The sequence below is a fragment of the Mandrillus leucophaeus genome, unplaced genomic scaffold, assembly GCF_000951045.1.
Source record: "Mandrillus leucophaeus isolate KB7577 unplaced genomic scaffold, Mleu.le_1.0 Scaffold214, whole genome shotgun sequence".
NCBI lineage: Eukaryota > Metazoa > Chordata > Mammalia > Primates > Cercopithecidae > Mandrillus > Mandrillus leucophaeus.
The window spans coordinates 3,532,403-3,549,227 of record NW_012102188.1 but is presented as its reverse complement, the minus strand read 5'-3'; the positions used below and the strand labels follow the sequence as shown (position 1 = coordinate 3,549,227).

The window sequence follows — 16,825 nt, the reverse complement described above, 5'->3', positions numbered from 1 at the left end:
TACAGGCATGCGCCACCACGCCCGGCTAATTTTGTATTTTTAGTAGAGACGGGGTTTCTCCATGTTGGTCAGGCTGGTCTCAAACTCCCGACCTCAGGTGATCTGCTCGCCTTGTCCTCCCAAAGTGCTGAGATTACAGGCATGAGCCACTGCCCCTGGCCAGGAAAGACCCATTTATGATGAGTAAGTTTGTAGCAAGATGTTTTACAGAGAGGTTTCTTCACTCATTTACTCTGATTATTCAGGAAGGCGGAAACTGAGAATGGAAGCCACTTCCAACCAGCACATCTGTTTATCTGTGGACCCACTCACTTCAGGGCAGTTTATGACAAACCGGTGTAAAGCACCAAATGAAGATTTGCAAATTTGCACTTGACTGGAAATGAGACTTGCAGCTGATTTCTCATCCTGAGCTTACTTGAAAGCAGCTCAGAATGATTCTGTTTTTTCCCCTAAAGGGAATATTTACAGAACTCCAAAACTTAAAACAGTTAAGAACAGAGCCGTTCTTGCAGTTCATCTTCCCCCACACAGAGCGACCCATTTCCACAGGTGGTGGGACCCCAGGGTTCTTACAGCATTTTGTTTATAAATACCACTAATTTGGACCTTTAATATTTCTAATAGGCTTATTGTATTCCTTGTTTAAATCCATTTTGGGATGTAATGTGGAGTTACCTAGAAAAGCTATATTTATAGAAATTTAATTCTTCCCAATTTATGATTCTTGATTTTTTTAAAAATTTGTATCCTGGAGTTTTACTTTGGATAAACTTCTGGCCTGTCAGGCCCAAAAGTTGGGCTGTACTGTGTTTGATCATTTCTACACTCTGTAGAAAAGAGGCAGCTCGTTATAGCAGAAGTTCTCCACCTGGAATTAACAGTCGTTGTGACACTGGAGAAGCATGGCCCAGAGTGCAGGAGATTTGCAGGATAATGGTGGCAAGGAAATCTATTTCTAAGTCCTCCTGTTCTGGTTTTAAAGGTCTCAATTTCTGGATCCTTTTCTCTTTGCCTGAAAACATACTTATATTCACAATAGCACTTCTCTCACATTGCAAACGAAAGAAATCTCAAATCCTACTAGCATTAATTGCTCCAGGATACCCATCAAAAAGGATTAGTTAGGAGTGCTGAAACCCATAAGCTTAGGCTTTCCCTGCCTTATGTATTTTCTTGTTAAGGAGAAGCTTGGCTTTAGGAACTGTGTTGGATATCCTATATTCAGGTACAGATGTGCACATCCCTTAACCACAGGGAAATGTCTGAGAAAGGTGTCATTAGGCGAGTTCATTGTTGTGCAAAAATCAGAGAATGTATTTAACCTAAGTGTAATAGCCTACAGCACATCTAGTCTATATGGTATAGGCTATTCCTCTAGGCTACAAACCTGTACAGCATGTTACTATACAGAATACCGCAGGCAGTTGTAACACAATGGTGAGTATTTGTGTATCTAAAAGTATCCAAACTTAGAAGAAGTACAGTAAATATACCATATACCATGGTAGTATATATGGTTCATTGTTGACAGAAATGTTATCCAGCACATGATTGTATATGCTTAGTTTAGAGATGTAGACAGTAGTTACAACAGCTTTCTTTCTTTCTTTTTCTCTTTCTTTCTTTTTTTTCTTTCTTTCTTTCTTCCTTCCTTCCTTCTTTCCTTTCCTTTGCTTTCCTTTCCTTTCCTTTCCTTTCCTTTCCTTTCCTTTCCTTTCCTTTCCTTTCCTTTCCTTTTCCTTTCTTTTCCTTTCTTTTCTTGCTTCTTTCTTCTTTCTTTATTTCTTTCTGAGTTTTGCTCTGTTGCCTAGGCTGGAGTGCAGTGGCGCCATCTCGGCTCACTGCAACCTCTGCCTCCTGGGTTCAAGCGATTCTCCTGACTCAGCCTCCTCAGTAGCTGGAATGACAGGCGCATGCCACCACGCCTGGCTAATTTTTGTATTTTTAGTAGAGAGAGATTTCAACATGTTGGTCAGGCTGGTCTCGAACTCCTGATCTTGTGATCTGCCCATCTCAGCCTTCCAAAGTGCTGAGATTACAGGCGTGAGCCACTGCGCCCAGCCAACAGCTTTCCTTTTAGGACTTAGCCTTTTTCATCCCCTGACTACATCCCCTGACTAAATTTCAGAAGAATTCATCCTTTTTAAGAGAAAACTCTGGGAGAGCAAAGCAAAGAGCATTGGTAAGAAATTGTGAATGAGGTGGATAGAAAACACAAACCATTTTTCTTCTGCTTGCACACCACGACAGTCACCACAGAAGTTCTTCTGTGACCAAATGTATGGAAATTTTTCCCCACACACAAAGCAAGCAATCAGTTCTGCAGTGGACACCAGCTGGGCGTTCTCTGATTCAATTCCCACACTATCTACCTGGAGATAGCCTCAGATCCCACATATTGAGGGGTCAGCCACAGGGACTGTCTTCTCCTTCTGATGCCAATGGAAAGCCCCAGATTGCTTTCTCTGTACTTCTGGCTGACATGCTCTGTAAATTGGGGATCCCACAGCCCCCTCTTCTGGTTCTGTTAATTTGCCAGAGCAACTCATAGAGCTCAGGGAAACACGTTTACTGGTTTATTATTAGTATTTTGTTTGTTTGTTTGTTTGTTTGTTTTGAGACAAGGCCAAGCTCTGTCGCCTAAACTGGAGTGCAGTGGAACAATCACAGTTCACTGCAGCCTCCATCTCGTGGACTCAAGCAGTCTTCCTGCCTCCGCCTTCCCAGTAGCTGGGACTATAGGCACATGCTACCATGCCTGGCTCTACCAGTTTATTATAAACAATATTACCAGCCAGGCATGGTGGAGCACACCCGTAATCCTAGCACTTCGACAGACTCAGGTGGGAGGATTGCTTGAAGCCAGGAGTTCAAGAGTAGCCTGGACAACATAGTGAGATCCCGTCTCTACAAAAAATAACAAAATTAACCAGGCATGATGACACACATAGTCCCAGCTACTTGGGAGGCTGAGGTGGGAAGATCATTTGAGCCCAGGAGTTGGAGGCTACAGTGAGCTATACTCATGCCACTGCACTCCAGCCTGAAAAACAGGGCAAGACCCTGTTTCTGAAAAAATAATAATAATAATAATACATAAAAATAAATTTTAAAAAAGGATATTACAAAGGATACAGATGAAGAGATACATAGGGTGAGGTATATGGGGGAAGGTGGTCAGAGCCTCCGCACCTTCTCTGGCTCCACCACCCTCTGGGAAACTGCACTGTGTTCAGCTGTCCAGAAGCTGTCTGCACCTGTCCTTTCACATGTTTACGGAGGCTTCATTATGTAGGCATGATTAATTAAACACTTGGCCATGGGTGATCAACTTAACCTTCAGCTCCTCTCTGCCTTCCCTGAAGGCTGGAGGGTGGCGCTGAAAACCCCAACCATCTAAGTCTGCCTTGGTCTTTCTGGTAACCCAGTCCCATCCTGAATCTACCCAGGGGCTGCCAGTCATGAGTCACCTCATTAACATATAAAAAGACATCACTTTTAAGATTCCAAGGATTTTAGGAGTTCTATGCCAAGAAACTGGGAGGAAGACCAAATATGTATTTCACAATGTCCCAGTGAGGGCATGCCATGAGCTAGAGCAAACAGACCAAAGCATTATCGCTTTTTGACTCTTGGGAGGCCCTGAAAGGTTAAGCAACTTGAATGAGTCTTTCAGTCAGATCTTGAACGCAGGCAGTCTGGATCCATGGTCAGTGTTCTTGACTCCTACCTGTCTTGTTAAAAGGTGTTTCCAAATTACAGCTAATCCTAATTTTATTTTATCTTAGCCAGGGATTATATTTTCAACCTTCCAAAATATATATATATATATTTTATATCTATATATATATATATACACACCTTCTAATATATATATATATGTTAACTGCTGGGCTACTTTTTTGTGTTTTTATGCAATATGCATCTTTCTCTTTCATTTAATACAGAATAAAAGTTGATCATTTCTAACTAAATTAATGGAGTTATTTCTGAGTTTTTATACAGTTGTCTTATGGTGTCCACAGAGGACTAGTTCCAGGACACCCCCTCCACCCCACTCCCACCTCACCCTCAGAGTTTACCAAAATCTTCGAACGCTCAAGTCCCTGATATAAAATGGTGTACTTATTTTTATATAACCTATGCACATCCTCCTTATACTTTTCATTACCTCTAGATTACTTATAATAGCTAATGAAATGTAAATGCTCTGTAAATAGTTGTTATACTGTGTTTTTAAATTTGTCTTATTTTTATTTTTCTAGTGGTATTTTTTATTGTTTGGGGTTTTTCCCTCCACATATTTTTTTATCCTTGGTTGATTGAATCCAAGGATGCAGACCCAGCAGATACAGAAGGCTGTTTTGTGGTCGTTTTGTTTGTTTGTTTGTTTGTTTCTAACTGACATAATAATTACACATATGAGGCACAGTGTGATGTTTCAATACATGTATACATTGTGTAAAAATCAAATCAGGGTATTTAACATATCCATCACCTCGTACATTTATAATTTCTTTGTAGTGAGAACATTCAGAATACCCCTTTTCTAGCTATTTTGAAATAGCTATTTTGAAATGCACTATTATTAACCACAGTCACACTACTGTGCAATAGAACACTAGAACTTACTCATCCTAACTGTAACTTTGTACCCATTGACCATCTTCTCCCCATGCTCTCCACTCCATTCTCCCCAGGCTCTGGCAGCCTCTATCTTACTATTTCCATGAAATCAACCTCTTTAGATTCCACATATGAGTGAGATCATGTAGTATTTGTCCTTCAGTGCTTATTTCACTTAATGTAACGTCCTCCAGGTTCATCCATGTCGCTACAGATGACAAGATCTCATTCTTTTGTATGGCCAAAGAGGAGTACACTGGGTATATGTACCATATTTTTTTTATCCATTCATCTGTTGATAGACAGTTAGGTTGCTTCCAAATCTTGGCTATTGTGAATAGTGCTGCAGTAAACATGAGAGTGCAGAAATCTCTTCCACATATTGATTCTATTTCCTTTGGATATATTCCCAGTAGTGAGATTGCTGGATCATATGGTAGTTCCGTGAATTACTGCTAAAAGCTAAGCATCAGATTTTTATACACATAGATGGCATACATTTATCAGAAATATATCACACTTCATAAATACTTGTACTTTTGACTTCACATTATAATGTAGTATGGCAGAGTATGAGTAATAGCATATCAATTTATTCTCCTCTGTTAATAAACTTTAAAAACCAGATACATTAATCTGGTCAAGGTAGTGTGTGCCTGTAATCCCAGCTACTCAAGAGGCTGATGTGGAAGGATCACTTGAGCCCAAGAGTTCAAGACAAGCCTGAACAACACAGCAAGACCTAGTCTAAAAACAAAAAGATACAGTAAATATATGACAGCTTATTAATTTGAATTAAGTGAAAGCTGAACATAGTAGCTCACACCTGTAATCCCAGCACTTTGGGAGGCCAAGGCGGGCGGATCACTTGAGGTCAGGAGTTCAAGACCAGCCTGGCCAACATGGTGAAACCCTGTCTCTATTAAAAATACAAAAATTAGCTGGATGTGGTGGCGGGTGCCTCTAATCCCAGCTACTCAGGAAGCTGAGGCAGGAGAATCGCTTGAACCCAAGAGGCAGAGGTTACAGTGAGCCAAGATTGTACCTCTGCACTCCAGCCTGGGCAAGAGAGTGAGACTCTGGGGGGAAAAAAGTTATTTTTCTAGGAGAAAATCTGCTTTGGTTGGTTCAATAGTAAGAACTGACTTTGCCAGTTAAGCTGTGGTAGATATGTTCACTAAATTGGATGAACTAAATCTATAGCCATAATTTGAGGAAATTGAGTTGACAAGTGATACATTAAAAATGGATATCATTAAAAATGGATTTTGATAATCAAACAGTGTGTGACTTTTGACATATAACTTGTAAGGAGCTCAAAGACTCAAGGGGAGACAGTACTATAACAAGTCTCACGACTTGGTAATATGAAAAAGGCTTCTTAGCATTTATATATATTTTTTAAAAAGCAACACCCAAAATAGAAAATAGATCTAGAATTAATATTGAACCTGAGTCTTCTAGTGGAAAACCATATTGATGCATGAGATACATGAAATAATTGTAGGAGGAAAGGGCAGCCCTACTCATTTCACTATCACTAAGATATGCTTTTCAAGTAAACAGATAGTATTAAAAAATTAATATTTATGTCTTGCTTGTCCTGTACTAATCATTGTAATGATAATACAGAAGAAAATAAATGTTAACCTTTACAGCCTTATGGATTCAGAAAGCACATTTTAAAATTTCATGGTTTTTGTGTATATATATATATATATATTTTTTTTTTTTTTAATTGCAGAAAAGTATGGCAGGGCGATCAGTTAAAGACAAGTACAAAAAATATACTCGGATAAAATTGGAGGACATGAAATGGAAACAGTTCAAGAAATGAAAGATGTAAAAATTGCGGCTGTTAAAAGGATTTTTTTTAATGGATTTTGGTCATTTTAAAATGTGCTGGGGCTGAGCATACTGGCTAACGCCTGTGGTCCCAGTGCTTTGAGAGGCTGAGGTAGGAGGATTGCTTTGGGCCGGGAGTCCAATAACCAGTCTAGGCAACATAGCAAGACTCCCATTTAAAATAAATAAATAAATAAAGTACAATGTGCTAGAATATTTGCCCTTTGTAAATATTTAAGGTTACAGTGAGAATTACAGATATCGACCTAAAAAATGTGGGAAGTGAGTTGTATGTATGTGCATATTTTCTGGAGGGAGAGGTGATCCCTAGCTTTCATCAGATTCATTAAAGGCAGGGTATTTGAGCCAGAAAACAATTCAGCGCAGTCAGAGGCCGGGTCACCATCCCTGTAGGTGTACTAGTCACTCTGGCCTCAGCTCATTCCACGTGTCTTTCCTGTACCAACATGCAGATGTATGGATGGTGCAAAAGTGTATCTGCTTTTCTAAATCCCGGTGGAGTTATAAACTCTTAGCTCGGAAACACCTTTCCTGTATATCTCCATCAAATGATTATATTTCTCCTGTGATTATTTCTTGTTTGTAAGTTGGTGGTACCCTCTCTTTCAGTTTGAAGGAAGAAAGTACTGTGAACATGACTTTCAGATGCTCTTTGCCCCTTGCTGTCATCAGTGTGGTAAGTTTTACTGCTGAACGTCAAGTAAAAAGTAAGTTTCCGGCCGGGTACGGTGGCTCACACCTGTAATCCTAGCACTTTGGGAGGCGGTGGGAGGAGGATCACCTGAGGTCAGGAGTTTGACACCAGCCTGGCCAACATGGGGAAACCCCATCTCTACTAAAAATTCAAAAATTAGCTGGACGTGGTGGCAGGTGCCTGTAATCCCAGTTACTCAAGAGGCTGAGGCAGGAGAATTGCTTTAGCCCAGGTGGCAGAGGTTGCAGTGAGCCCAGATTGGGCCACTTCACTCCAGCCTGGGCAACAGAGCAAAACTCCATCTTGGGGAAAAAAAAAATAAGTTTCCAAATTCCTTAAGTCATTTCACACTGGTGAAGTATCAATGCTAAAGATGGTTTTTGGTGCTCATTATGAGTAACTGTTGGATACTTCATCACTCCTCTTCCCTATTGTTAATATATAACAAACTGGAGGAGTATCAAAACCTAGAGAGAATTGATTTTTAAGGACATTTAAGGTAGAGGTATTTTGGGATGAACTAGGACTCCTATCGGGTGGCGATTAGGATTGTTCTTTTCCTGTGTTAACACAACCTTTATCTATTTGCTTTTGGTTTTGCCAGGAAAGAGGTAGGGAAGACATCAGTGAGGTGCTTTTGATGCTTAGGGATGCTTCAGCGTTGCTTGCACGGTGCATAAGCAATGGACTTGCTTGCATGTTGTCCACTTCACTGGTTGCTAATCCCTCTGCTAGGTTTCCAGAGATTGAAGGAACTGAGTAGAATGTTCTAAAGGTTTAATGAAAGAATAAATTAAGTATGGGTTATAAGAAACTGTGCTGGAGATTTCAGTTGTCTATGTTGACAATGACAGAAATAACCAAAAGGCATTCAAGACAGCCCAGTACCTCATTTGGAAAGGAAAACTAGATTGAGAGATGAAACAAAACAGCCCAAAAACGTGGCTACTGAATCAAAAACAAAAACTCAGATGAAATAAAAACTTTTTTTCTAATGTGCTTACTCTGGTAGACACATAAATAAAAAGTTCCTCTACTGGCCAGGTGTGGTGGCTCACACCTATAATCCTAGCACTTTGGGAGGCCAAGGCGGGAGGATCACCTGAGGTCGGGAATTCAAGACCAGCCTGACCAACATGGAGAAACCCCATCTCTACTGAAAATACAAAATTAGCCGGGCGTGGTGGCGCGTGCCTGTAATCCCAGCTACTTGGGAGGCTGAGGCAGGAGAATCGCTTGAACCCAGGAGGTGGAGGTTGCAGTGAGCCAAGATGGCGCCATTACACTCCAGCCTGGACGACAAGGGCGAAACTCTGTCTCAAAAAAAAAAAAAAAAAAAAAAAATCCTTTGTTGAGAAAGGCTTAAATGGTTTTTTTTCCTCAGTGTTTTTCCTTAATTGCTCTCTTAGTAAATAAAGTACCATGCTTGTTACTTAGTAACATCCTTTGTGTGTTGCTTTCCCACAGGTGAATTCATCATTGGCCGAGTTATCAAAGCCATGAATAACAGCTGGCATCCAGAGTGCTTCCGCTGTGACCTCTGCCAGGAAGTTCTGGCGGATATCGGCTTTGTCAAGAATGCTGGGAGGTAGGTGGATTTTCATCCTTGTCAGATGTGGGTGGATAATGTGACTGTGACAAGATCACGTGTCTTCTCCACGCGGGATGTAAGGCAGTTCTGTAGGACACCGAATTGAGGGCATGGGAACTCAGACACTGCAGTGTGTTGACTGAGTGCTGCTGCTGGGAGGGGACCCTTGCATTGCTGTGCACAGGGCATAACTGCTCCATGCATGGCTGAACTACCAACGGGGGATGTGCCTAGATGGAGTTTCATGAAAATCAGTCAGATATTAGGGTTGGAACACAATTTTCGTGTAGCTTGATTCTGCTCTGTTAAGCACAGGAGTGATTTTTTTAAGAAATGGTGTGCTTAATTTCTTTCCAGAGATAAGGGAAGCATATTTCTTTTTAACCATTAGAAAGAACCTAAAATTTTAAATGTAAGTTTTGGCTCTGTTTAGACACCTGTGTCGCCCCTGTCATAATCGTGAGAAAGCGAGAGGCCTTGGGAAATATATCTGCCAGAAATGCCATGCTATCATCGACGAGCAGCCTCTGATATTCAAGAACGACCCCTACCATCCAGACCATTTCAACTGTGCCAACTGCGGGTACTGGAATTGTTTCTTTTTTGTTACACAAGCAGTGGGAATGAAAGACTACATTTATCTATAGTTCTGTTACTCTAGCAAACCAAATTGTTTTTCTCCAATTTTTAGTCTAGAAAATGTTAAACTATAGAAGAGTTAAAGAGAATGATATAATGAAACTTGTATACCCTTAATTGTTTCACCAGTTAATATTTTGCCACGCTTGTGTGTATACAGTACATTCTCATTTCACCCTCCTGTGTATGTGTGTGCGTGTGCATGTATACACATACCTCTAAAATTTCTCATGACTCTCAGTACACATCTCCTGGGAATAAGGGCATTTTCCTATGGAACCACGATACTATTTTTAATTTTTTTTATTTTTCTCTTGAGACAGGGTCTCGCTCTATTGCCCAGGCTGAAGTGCAGTGGGCAGTCATAGCTCACTGCAGCCACACCCTCCTGGGCTCAAGCAATCCTCCCACCTCAGCCTCCAGAATAGCTGGGACCACAGGCACATGCCACCCTTTTTTAATTTTTTGTAGAGATGGAGTCTTGCTGTGTTGCCCAGGCTGGTCTCAAACTCCTGGGCTCAAGCAGTGCACCCATCTCGGCCTCCCAAAGTGCTGGGATTATAGGCATGAGCCACTGCACCTGGTCAGAACCACAATACTCTTATTGTGCCTGAGAAACTTAGCAATAACTGGCCAGGCGTGGTGGCTCACGCCTGTAATCCCAGCACTTTGGGAGGCCAAGGCAGGTAGATCACGAGGTCAGGAGATCAAGATCATCCTGGCTAGCACAGGGAAACCCCATCTCTACTAAAAATACAAAGATTAGCCGGGCATGGTGGCGGGCACCTGTAGTCCCAGCTACTCGGGAGGCTGGGGCAGGAGAATGGTGTGAACCCGGGAGGCGGAGCTTGCAGTGAGCCAAGATCGCACCACTGCACTTCAGCCTGGATGACAGAGCAAGACTCCGTCTCATTTAAAAAAAGTGAAAAAAAAGAAAACAGTTTGGTCGTATAAGTTCAGCCATCTCATCTTTTATGATTGAATTATCAGTTTGTGCCTTACCTCATTTTCTTACCTGTCCTTCCTTTTGGGGGATTCTCCTCTGTCCACTTTTCATTAGCATCTCTCCTAGAGAATTACACAAAAGGGGTGAAATTCAAACAAATCCATTTGACTAATTGGGACCATCTCTGACCAAATGTTTATTGATGCAGGAGACTGAAAATAATATTTAATTTGAGTATTTGGAGAAGGAAATTCTGGGAATTTTATTGTTTATGAAAATAAACCTGTTAACCTATAACTCTTTTCAACAGCTTGTGACAATTTAAATATGTTAGTAAATGGAACTAGTCTCCCAACTTTTCAGTTTGCTTGGAAAGGTCATGTCTTAGTCTATTTTATGCGCCTATAACAGAATACCACAAACTGGGTAATTTGTAACCAGCAGAAATGTATTTGGCTCATGGTTCTGGAGGCTGGAAAGTCCAAGATCAAGGGGCTGGCATCTGGTGAGGACCTTCTTCTGCATCAAAACATAGCAGAGGGCATCACATGGTGGGGAAGAAAAGAGGGGGGAAGGAAGAGAAGGAAGGAGGCTGAACTCGTCCTTTTATAAGGAACCCACCCCCTCAATAACAGCATTAATCCATCCGTGAGGTCAGAGCCTTCATGATCTAATCACCCCTTAGAGGTCTTACTTCCCAACACCTGCACTGGGAATCATGAACTTTGGAGGGCACAGTCACACCATAGCAGGTAGTAGTACTGAGTCTACCCTCAGCACTGTGATTATTCCCTGTAGCTTTTAAAGGAAGGCAAATGGACTAAAATGTAATGTGATAATATAAGAAGGAAATGATGAATATGCCTGGTGTGTTGGTGTGTATCTGACCTAGTCTTGCATCTTATCCTTTTAAGATACAGATTTTTTGGTAGGAGTCTGAAACCTGTTCGGGCCTATTAATTCAGGTTACTCTGATCACCTCTAAAGGGGGAAAAAGAAGTTTGCAGGGATCGTCATAGTAATGTCTTTAAAAACCTGAAAAGTGTGCTAGCCCCATCGGTTGGTCATTTTTCTCTCTTAGTATTAGTATTAAGCTGGCTGTCTTTCTCACGGACAGGAAGGAACTGACTGCCGATGCACGGGAGCTGAAAGGGGAGCTGTACTGCCTGCCATGCCATGATAAAATGGGGGTCCCCATCTGTGGCGCTTGCCGACGGCCCATTGAAGGGCGCGTGGTGAACGCCATGGGCAAGCAGTGGCATGTGGAGGTGAGTTCTGAATGGCAAAGGGCAACCAGTTCTTTCAAATCTCCATGATTAAGGTGTAACCAATACTTTCAAATCTTCATGATTCAGGGGTAACTAGTACTTTCAAATCTCTGTGATTCAGGTGTCCTGGCAAGATTAGGAGAGTCTAAAGATTAAACATGGACATTTTAAAGACAATTGACTTTGCTGACAGTTAAGAATATAGAATGTACACTGCTTTTGTGAATGGCTCAGTAATGATACAGGATGTGCACTTTTGCTCCTAAAGCCTTCTTGAAGCAGGAAGTGCCACGGTCTATATCCAGCAGCAGCTCGTCCTTTATAGGTGCTACTGAGATGCTCACCTCTGTTCTCTTTTTGGCCTATTGTAATAGGCTATGTCTTAAAGTAACCTTTAAAGACAGACACCTGAATTAAAACTGCGAAAGTATTATATTATGAGGCCACTTATGGCCAAATGAAATGACTGTCTCAAACTTTCATTCATCTTCTCTGAAAATACGTTAACTTCGGGATTTCCTTTATTAGATATAAAATATGGCAATTCAAAAATGACCTATAGCAGTTTTTCCTTTCAGCATTTTGTGTGCGCCAAGTGTGAGAAACCCTTTCTTGGACATCGCCATTATGAGAGGAAAGGCCTGGCGTATTGTGAAACCCACTATAACCAGGTATTGACCTTAGTCACTGGGTGCCAGATAGACTTTTATGAACCTAAGCTTATCAGTAGTTTAACTACAAGTAAATCTCTTGGAAGATGCACATTGTTCAGTAGAAATTTGTTTTTAACTTTGTATTTGGGAAATAATTTCAGACTCAGAAGCTAACTATAAAATGGAAAATACAAAGAATACCTGTATGCCTTTCATTCAAGTCCACAGTTCGCTTTATCGTTTCCCGCGCTCGGTCTTCCTGTGTAAAACACGTACTTACGTAAATATCATATACAAGTATGATGGCTGTTTCTAAAGCATTTGCCAATAAGTTTGTCATACTCCTTTACCCCTAAATACTTCAGTGTATATTTCCCAAGAATATGGGACTCTCTAACGTAATCGTAGTTATCAATATTGATACCATACTTCAACCCATTTATCCCAATTTTGTCGCTTGAGTCAGTAACATCCTCACAGCACTTTTTCCACTCCCAGACTGGACCCAGCCTGGGGTTGTGATGTTTCTTTAGCCTTCTTAAATCTGGAACATTTCCAGAGCCTTTTCAAATTTTTGATGACATTGACATTTTGGAGGGGTGCAGAGGGCCCCTACCCCCTTTTAATAGACTACTTTCCACTTGGGTTCACCTGCTGCTTCTCTGTGCTTAGATGAGGTTATACACAGCAGGTTGCAGCCCCATAACAGTGGCAGGCATCCTCTCAGAACCTTGTCTCTGGAGCACTTTATACCTCTCCTGCCACTGGTGATCTCCCAGGCTTGGTGCTGGCCGATAACATCACTATGAATTACAATTTCCTTCCCTCTTTTGTAAGAAAGAAGCAATCTGTGGGCATTCATTTTATGACCATGGAAATGTCCTGTTCCTCATCAACCTGCCCTAGATTTAGCACCCCTTGATGATTCTTGTCTCTGTGCCAGCTGCAAACGACAGTTCTCCAGCCCCACATCCTCCACCCGTAGTCTCCACCTCAGCGCTCTGCCTGAGCAACAGCCCACCTCCTCTCCTATCTATAGGTTTATTCATTTATCTGTTTCTTATCCATATGGACTCACAGATTTCTGTATTTTGCATTACTTATTTGGGTGTTCAAACTGTCATCTGGAAAGTTTTTCTTTTTAATTGATGACAGTGAATTACTTTCATTGTAAGAAGTAAAAACTTGTCAAAGAACTTTTACTAATTTTCTCTAGTAGTGATAAACTCTCAATTTAGATAACCAGCTATTTTGAAATGTTCAGTGTGCTAGAATATTTCACACATCTGGAACTTTGACCACCTTTTTGTATTTCCAGCTGTTTGGTGATGTTTGCTTCCACTGCAATCGTGTTATAGAAGGTGATGGTAAGTATCTGTGTGAGTTTTAGATTCGTACCACTTTGACACAAAAACACTAGGGTAATGTGGAAATTCAGGTTGGTGATTGCTATTGTTTGGAATGTGATCGTTATCAGTTGCTTTTTCTCTTTCTTTGGCGTATTTCCCAAGTACTCTGTAGCAGTACGATGATAGTATCAAAGAGTTGGATTTGTTACTGATTTATGATACTACTTCCGGTCACTACCACAGTGTTGTATGCCAGCAATCATGGGAACTGTCCCTGGTGGACCCTAAGACTAGTTTCTGTGTCCAGTTTCAGGAAACTCTACAACAACGTTTATTAGGAACGGTTTCATCCGCTATTGTAGTTAGGAAGAGGCACTTTAACCTCCATATACTAAAACCTGGCAGTTATCAGCAAGCATATCTAGGACTTACCACCCTTTGGTAATGCACTTTGGTAATTAGGCTGGGCTGATTGATTGGAACAGAAAGGAAGCAGCTGTGTTTGCTAACAGTCACTAACACAATTCTGCCAGAGACTTCCTGGCAAAGTTTTGAACAATCCTGTTTTCAGCATGATTCATGGCTCCCTGCAGACATCACCTAATTCAGGAAATACTTTTGAAACACTGTTCATGTGCAGTTTGTGAAAACAACGCAGGAAAACAATCTTTAGTGCCACTGAAAATAAAACTTACCTCCCTCCTCTGTGAAACAGATGCCAGGTGAAAGAAGCTGCAAAGGAAGCTGTCTTGTTACCAGCTCTGGAAAAAAGACTCCTACAGGGGCAAATAAGTTAATGTCTGGATTTTTGAAAATTATATACCTAGTTCATATTTCCGTGTTGGGCCAACAGCAGTAGGGACAGAAACAGCAAGCTCACCTAAACAACATGAGGCATGGACAGTCGCCACATGTGCCCAGGTCTAGGGGGCACAGTTGCTGGTGTAAGACATGGCACACATTTATAACTTCACAGGATACTTAAGGACAGGGAAAGATTAAAGTCAGCCCTCCGTATCCAACGGCTGGATGCAAACATCCGTGGATTCAGCCAACTATGAATCAAAAATATTTAGAGAAAAATAACAATATAACAATACAAATAATACAGTATAATGACTATTTACATATCATTTGCGTTGTACTAGGCATTGTAATTAATCTAGAGATGATCTAAACTATACGAGACAGGACCAGGAGCAGTGGCTCACACCTGTAATTCCAACACTTTGGGAGGCTGAGGCGGGCAGATCACCTGAGGTCAGGAGTTCAAGACCAGTCTGGCCAACATGGTGAAACCCCGTCTCTACTAAAAATACAAAATATTAGCCAGGTGTGGTGGTGCATGCCTATAATCCCAGCTACTCGGGAGGCAGAGGCAGGAGAATCACTTGAGGTTGCCGTGAGCCAAGATCACACCATTGCACTCCAGCCTGGGCAACAAGAGCGAAACTTCGTCTCAGAAAAAAAAAAAAAAGTATACAGGACAATGTACATAGGCTATATGCATTTTATTTTATTTTATTTTATTTTTCAATTTTATAACTTTATTTGATGTATTTGATGATCAGCAATTAGTTCTCATCCACATTGACTGTCTGTAGATTTTTGAAAGTGGTAACAGGTACATAGGTAACCAAAGTATAGAGCTTATTTGGTGAATCTTCATCCTCATTACGTTTTCTGGACAGCCGCACACGGATTCGGTATGGGACATTCCTTATTCCTTTGGCCCAGACAGCTTTGTTGAGCCTGGTATCAATGCGCACATCTGGAGTTCCCGTCTCCTTCATGGCAAATTTCCGAATCTCTTTTGAGTGCCCAAGGGGCACACTTCTGGAAGCCCACTCCATGGATGCGCTTGTGAATGTTGATGGTGTATTCTCGGGTCACCACCTCGTTGATGGCAGAACGGCCCTTTTTCTTCTCGCCACCCTTCTTTGCGGGAGCCATTCTGCCGGGTCCAAGCTGGAAAGCTGCTATATGCATTTTATATCAGGGACTTGAGCATCTGAGATTTTGGTATCCTCAAGGCATCCTAGAAACAGCATCCTGCACATACTGAGCAACAACTGTATACATAAAGGTTGAGGGCCGGGTGTGGTGGCTTACACCTGTAATCCCAGCACTTAAGGAGGCCAAGGCAGGAGAATTTCTTGGGGCCAGGCGTTCAAGACCAGCCTGGGCAACATAGCAAGACCTCCATCTCTACAAAATAAAAATAAAAAATTAGCCAGATATGGTGGCACACACCTGTGGTCCCAGCTACACAGGAGGATGAGATGAGAAGACTGCCTGAGCCCAGGAGTTCGAGCTGTGATCACACCACTGCAGTACGGCCTGGGCAACAGAGCGAGACCCTGTCTGAAAAACAAAAGAAAAGCAGCTCTCAAGAAAGAGGATCTTGGCTGGGCATGGTGGCTCATGCCTGTAATCTCAGCATTTTGGGAGACTGAGGCAGGGAGATTGCTTGAGCCCAGGAGTTCAAGACTGGCCTGGGAAACATGGCAAAACTGTGTTTCTACAAAAAATACAAAAATTAGCCAGGTATAAGCCGGGCGCAGTGGCTCACGCCTGTAGTCCCAGCACTTTGGGAGGCCAAGACGGGCGGATCACAAAGTCAAGAGATCGAGACCATCCTGGCCAACATGGTGAAATCCTGTCTCTACTAAAAATACAAAAATTAGCTGGTCATGGTGGCGCACGCCTGTAGTCCCAGCTACTCAAGAAAATGAGGCAGGAGAATCACTTGAACCCAGGAGGCGGAGGTTGCAGTGAACTGCGATTGCGTCACTGCACTCCAGCCTGGCAACAGAGCAACAGTCCGTATCAAAAAAAAAATTAGCCAGGTTTAGTGGCGTGCACCTGTAGTCTCAGTTAGTCAGGAGGCTGAGGTGGGAGGATCACTTGAGCCTGGGAGGTTGGGGCTACAGTGAGCCATGATTGTGCCACTGTACTCCAGCCTGGGCAATAGAGCAAGACCCTGTCTCATTTTTTTTTTTTTTTTAAAAAAAAGGTTATTGAGAACCTCCACCAAGTGCCACAGACACAGTCGTAGTTCTGTTTTAGAGTTGAAATTCTGAGCTGCCCTGCTCCCCATAAGGATGTATTTCCATGTGACCAGATCTCTTTCCTCTTTCTCTAGTGGTCTCTGCTCTTAATAAGGCCTGGTGTGTGAACTGCTTTGCCT

General features: G+C 41.9%; 1 protein-coding gene across 1 annotated transcript in view; it reads left to right on the top strand.

Moving 5' to 3' along the window:
- Positions 1-16,825, top strand: part of LOC105540050 (LIM and senescent cell antigen-like-containing domain protein 3-like) — a 34,971-nt gene that overhangs the window by 10,854 nt on the left and 7,292 nt on the right. The window contains exons 3-8 of the mRNA XM_011980544.1: positions 7,105-7,171; positions 8,657-8,777; positions 9,214-9,363; positions 11,483-11,633; positions 12,212-12,304; positions 13,605-13,653. Of these exons, the coding sequence (XP_011835934.1) occupies positions 7,105-7,171; positions 8,657-8,777; positions 9,214-9,363; positions 11,483-11,633; positions 12,212-12,304; positions 13,605-13,653 (631 nt within the window). The remainder of the gene's footprint in view (positions 1-7,104; positions 7,172-8,656; positions 8,778-9,213; positions 9,364-11,482; positions 11,634-12,211; positions 12,305-13,604; positions 13,654-16,825) is intronic.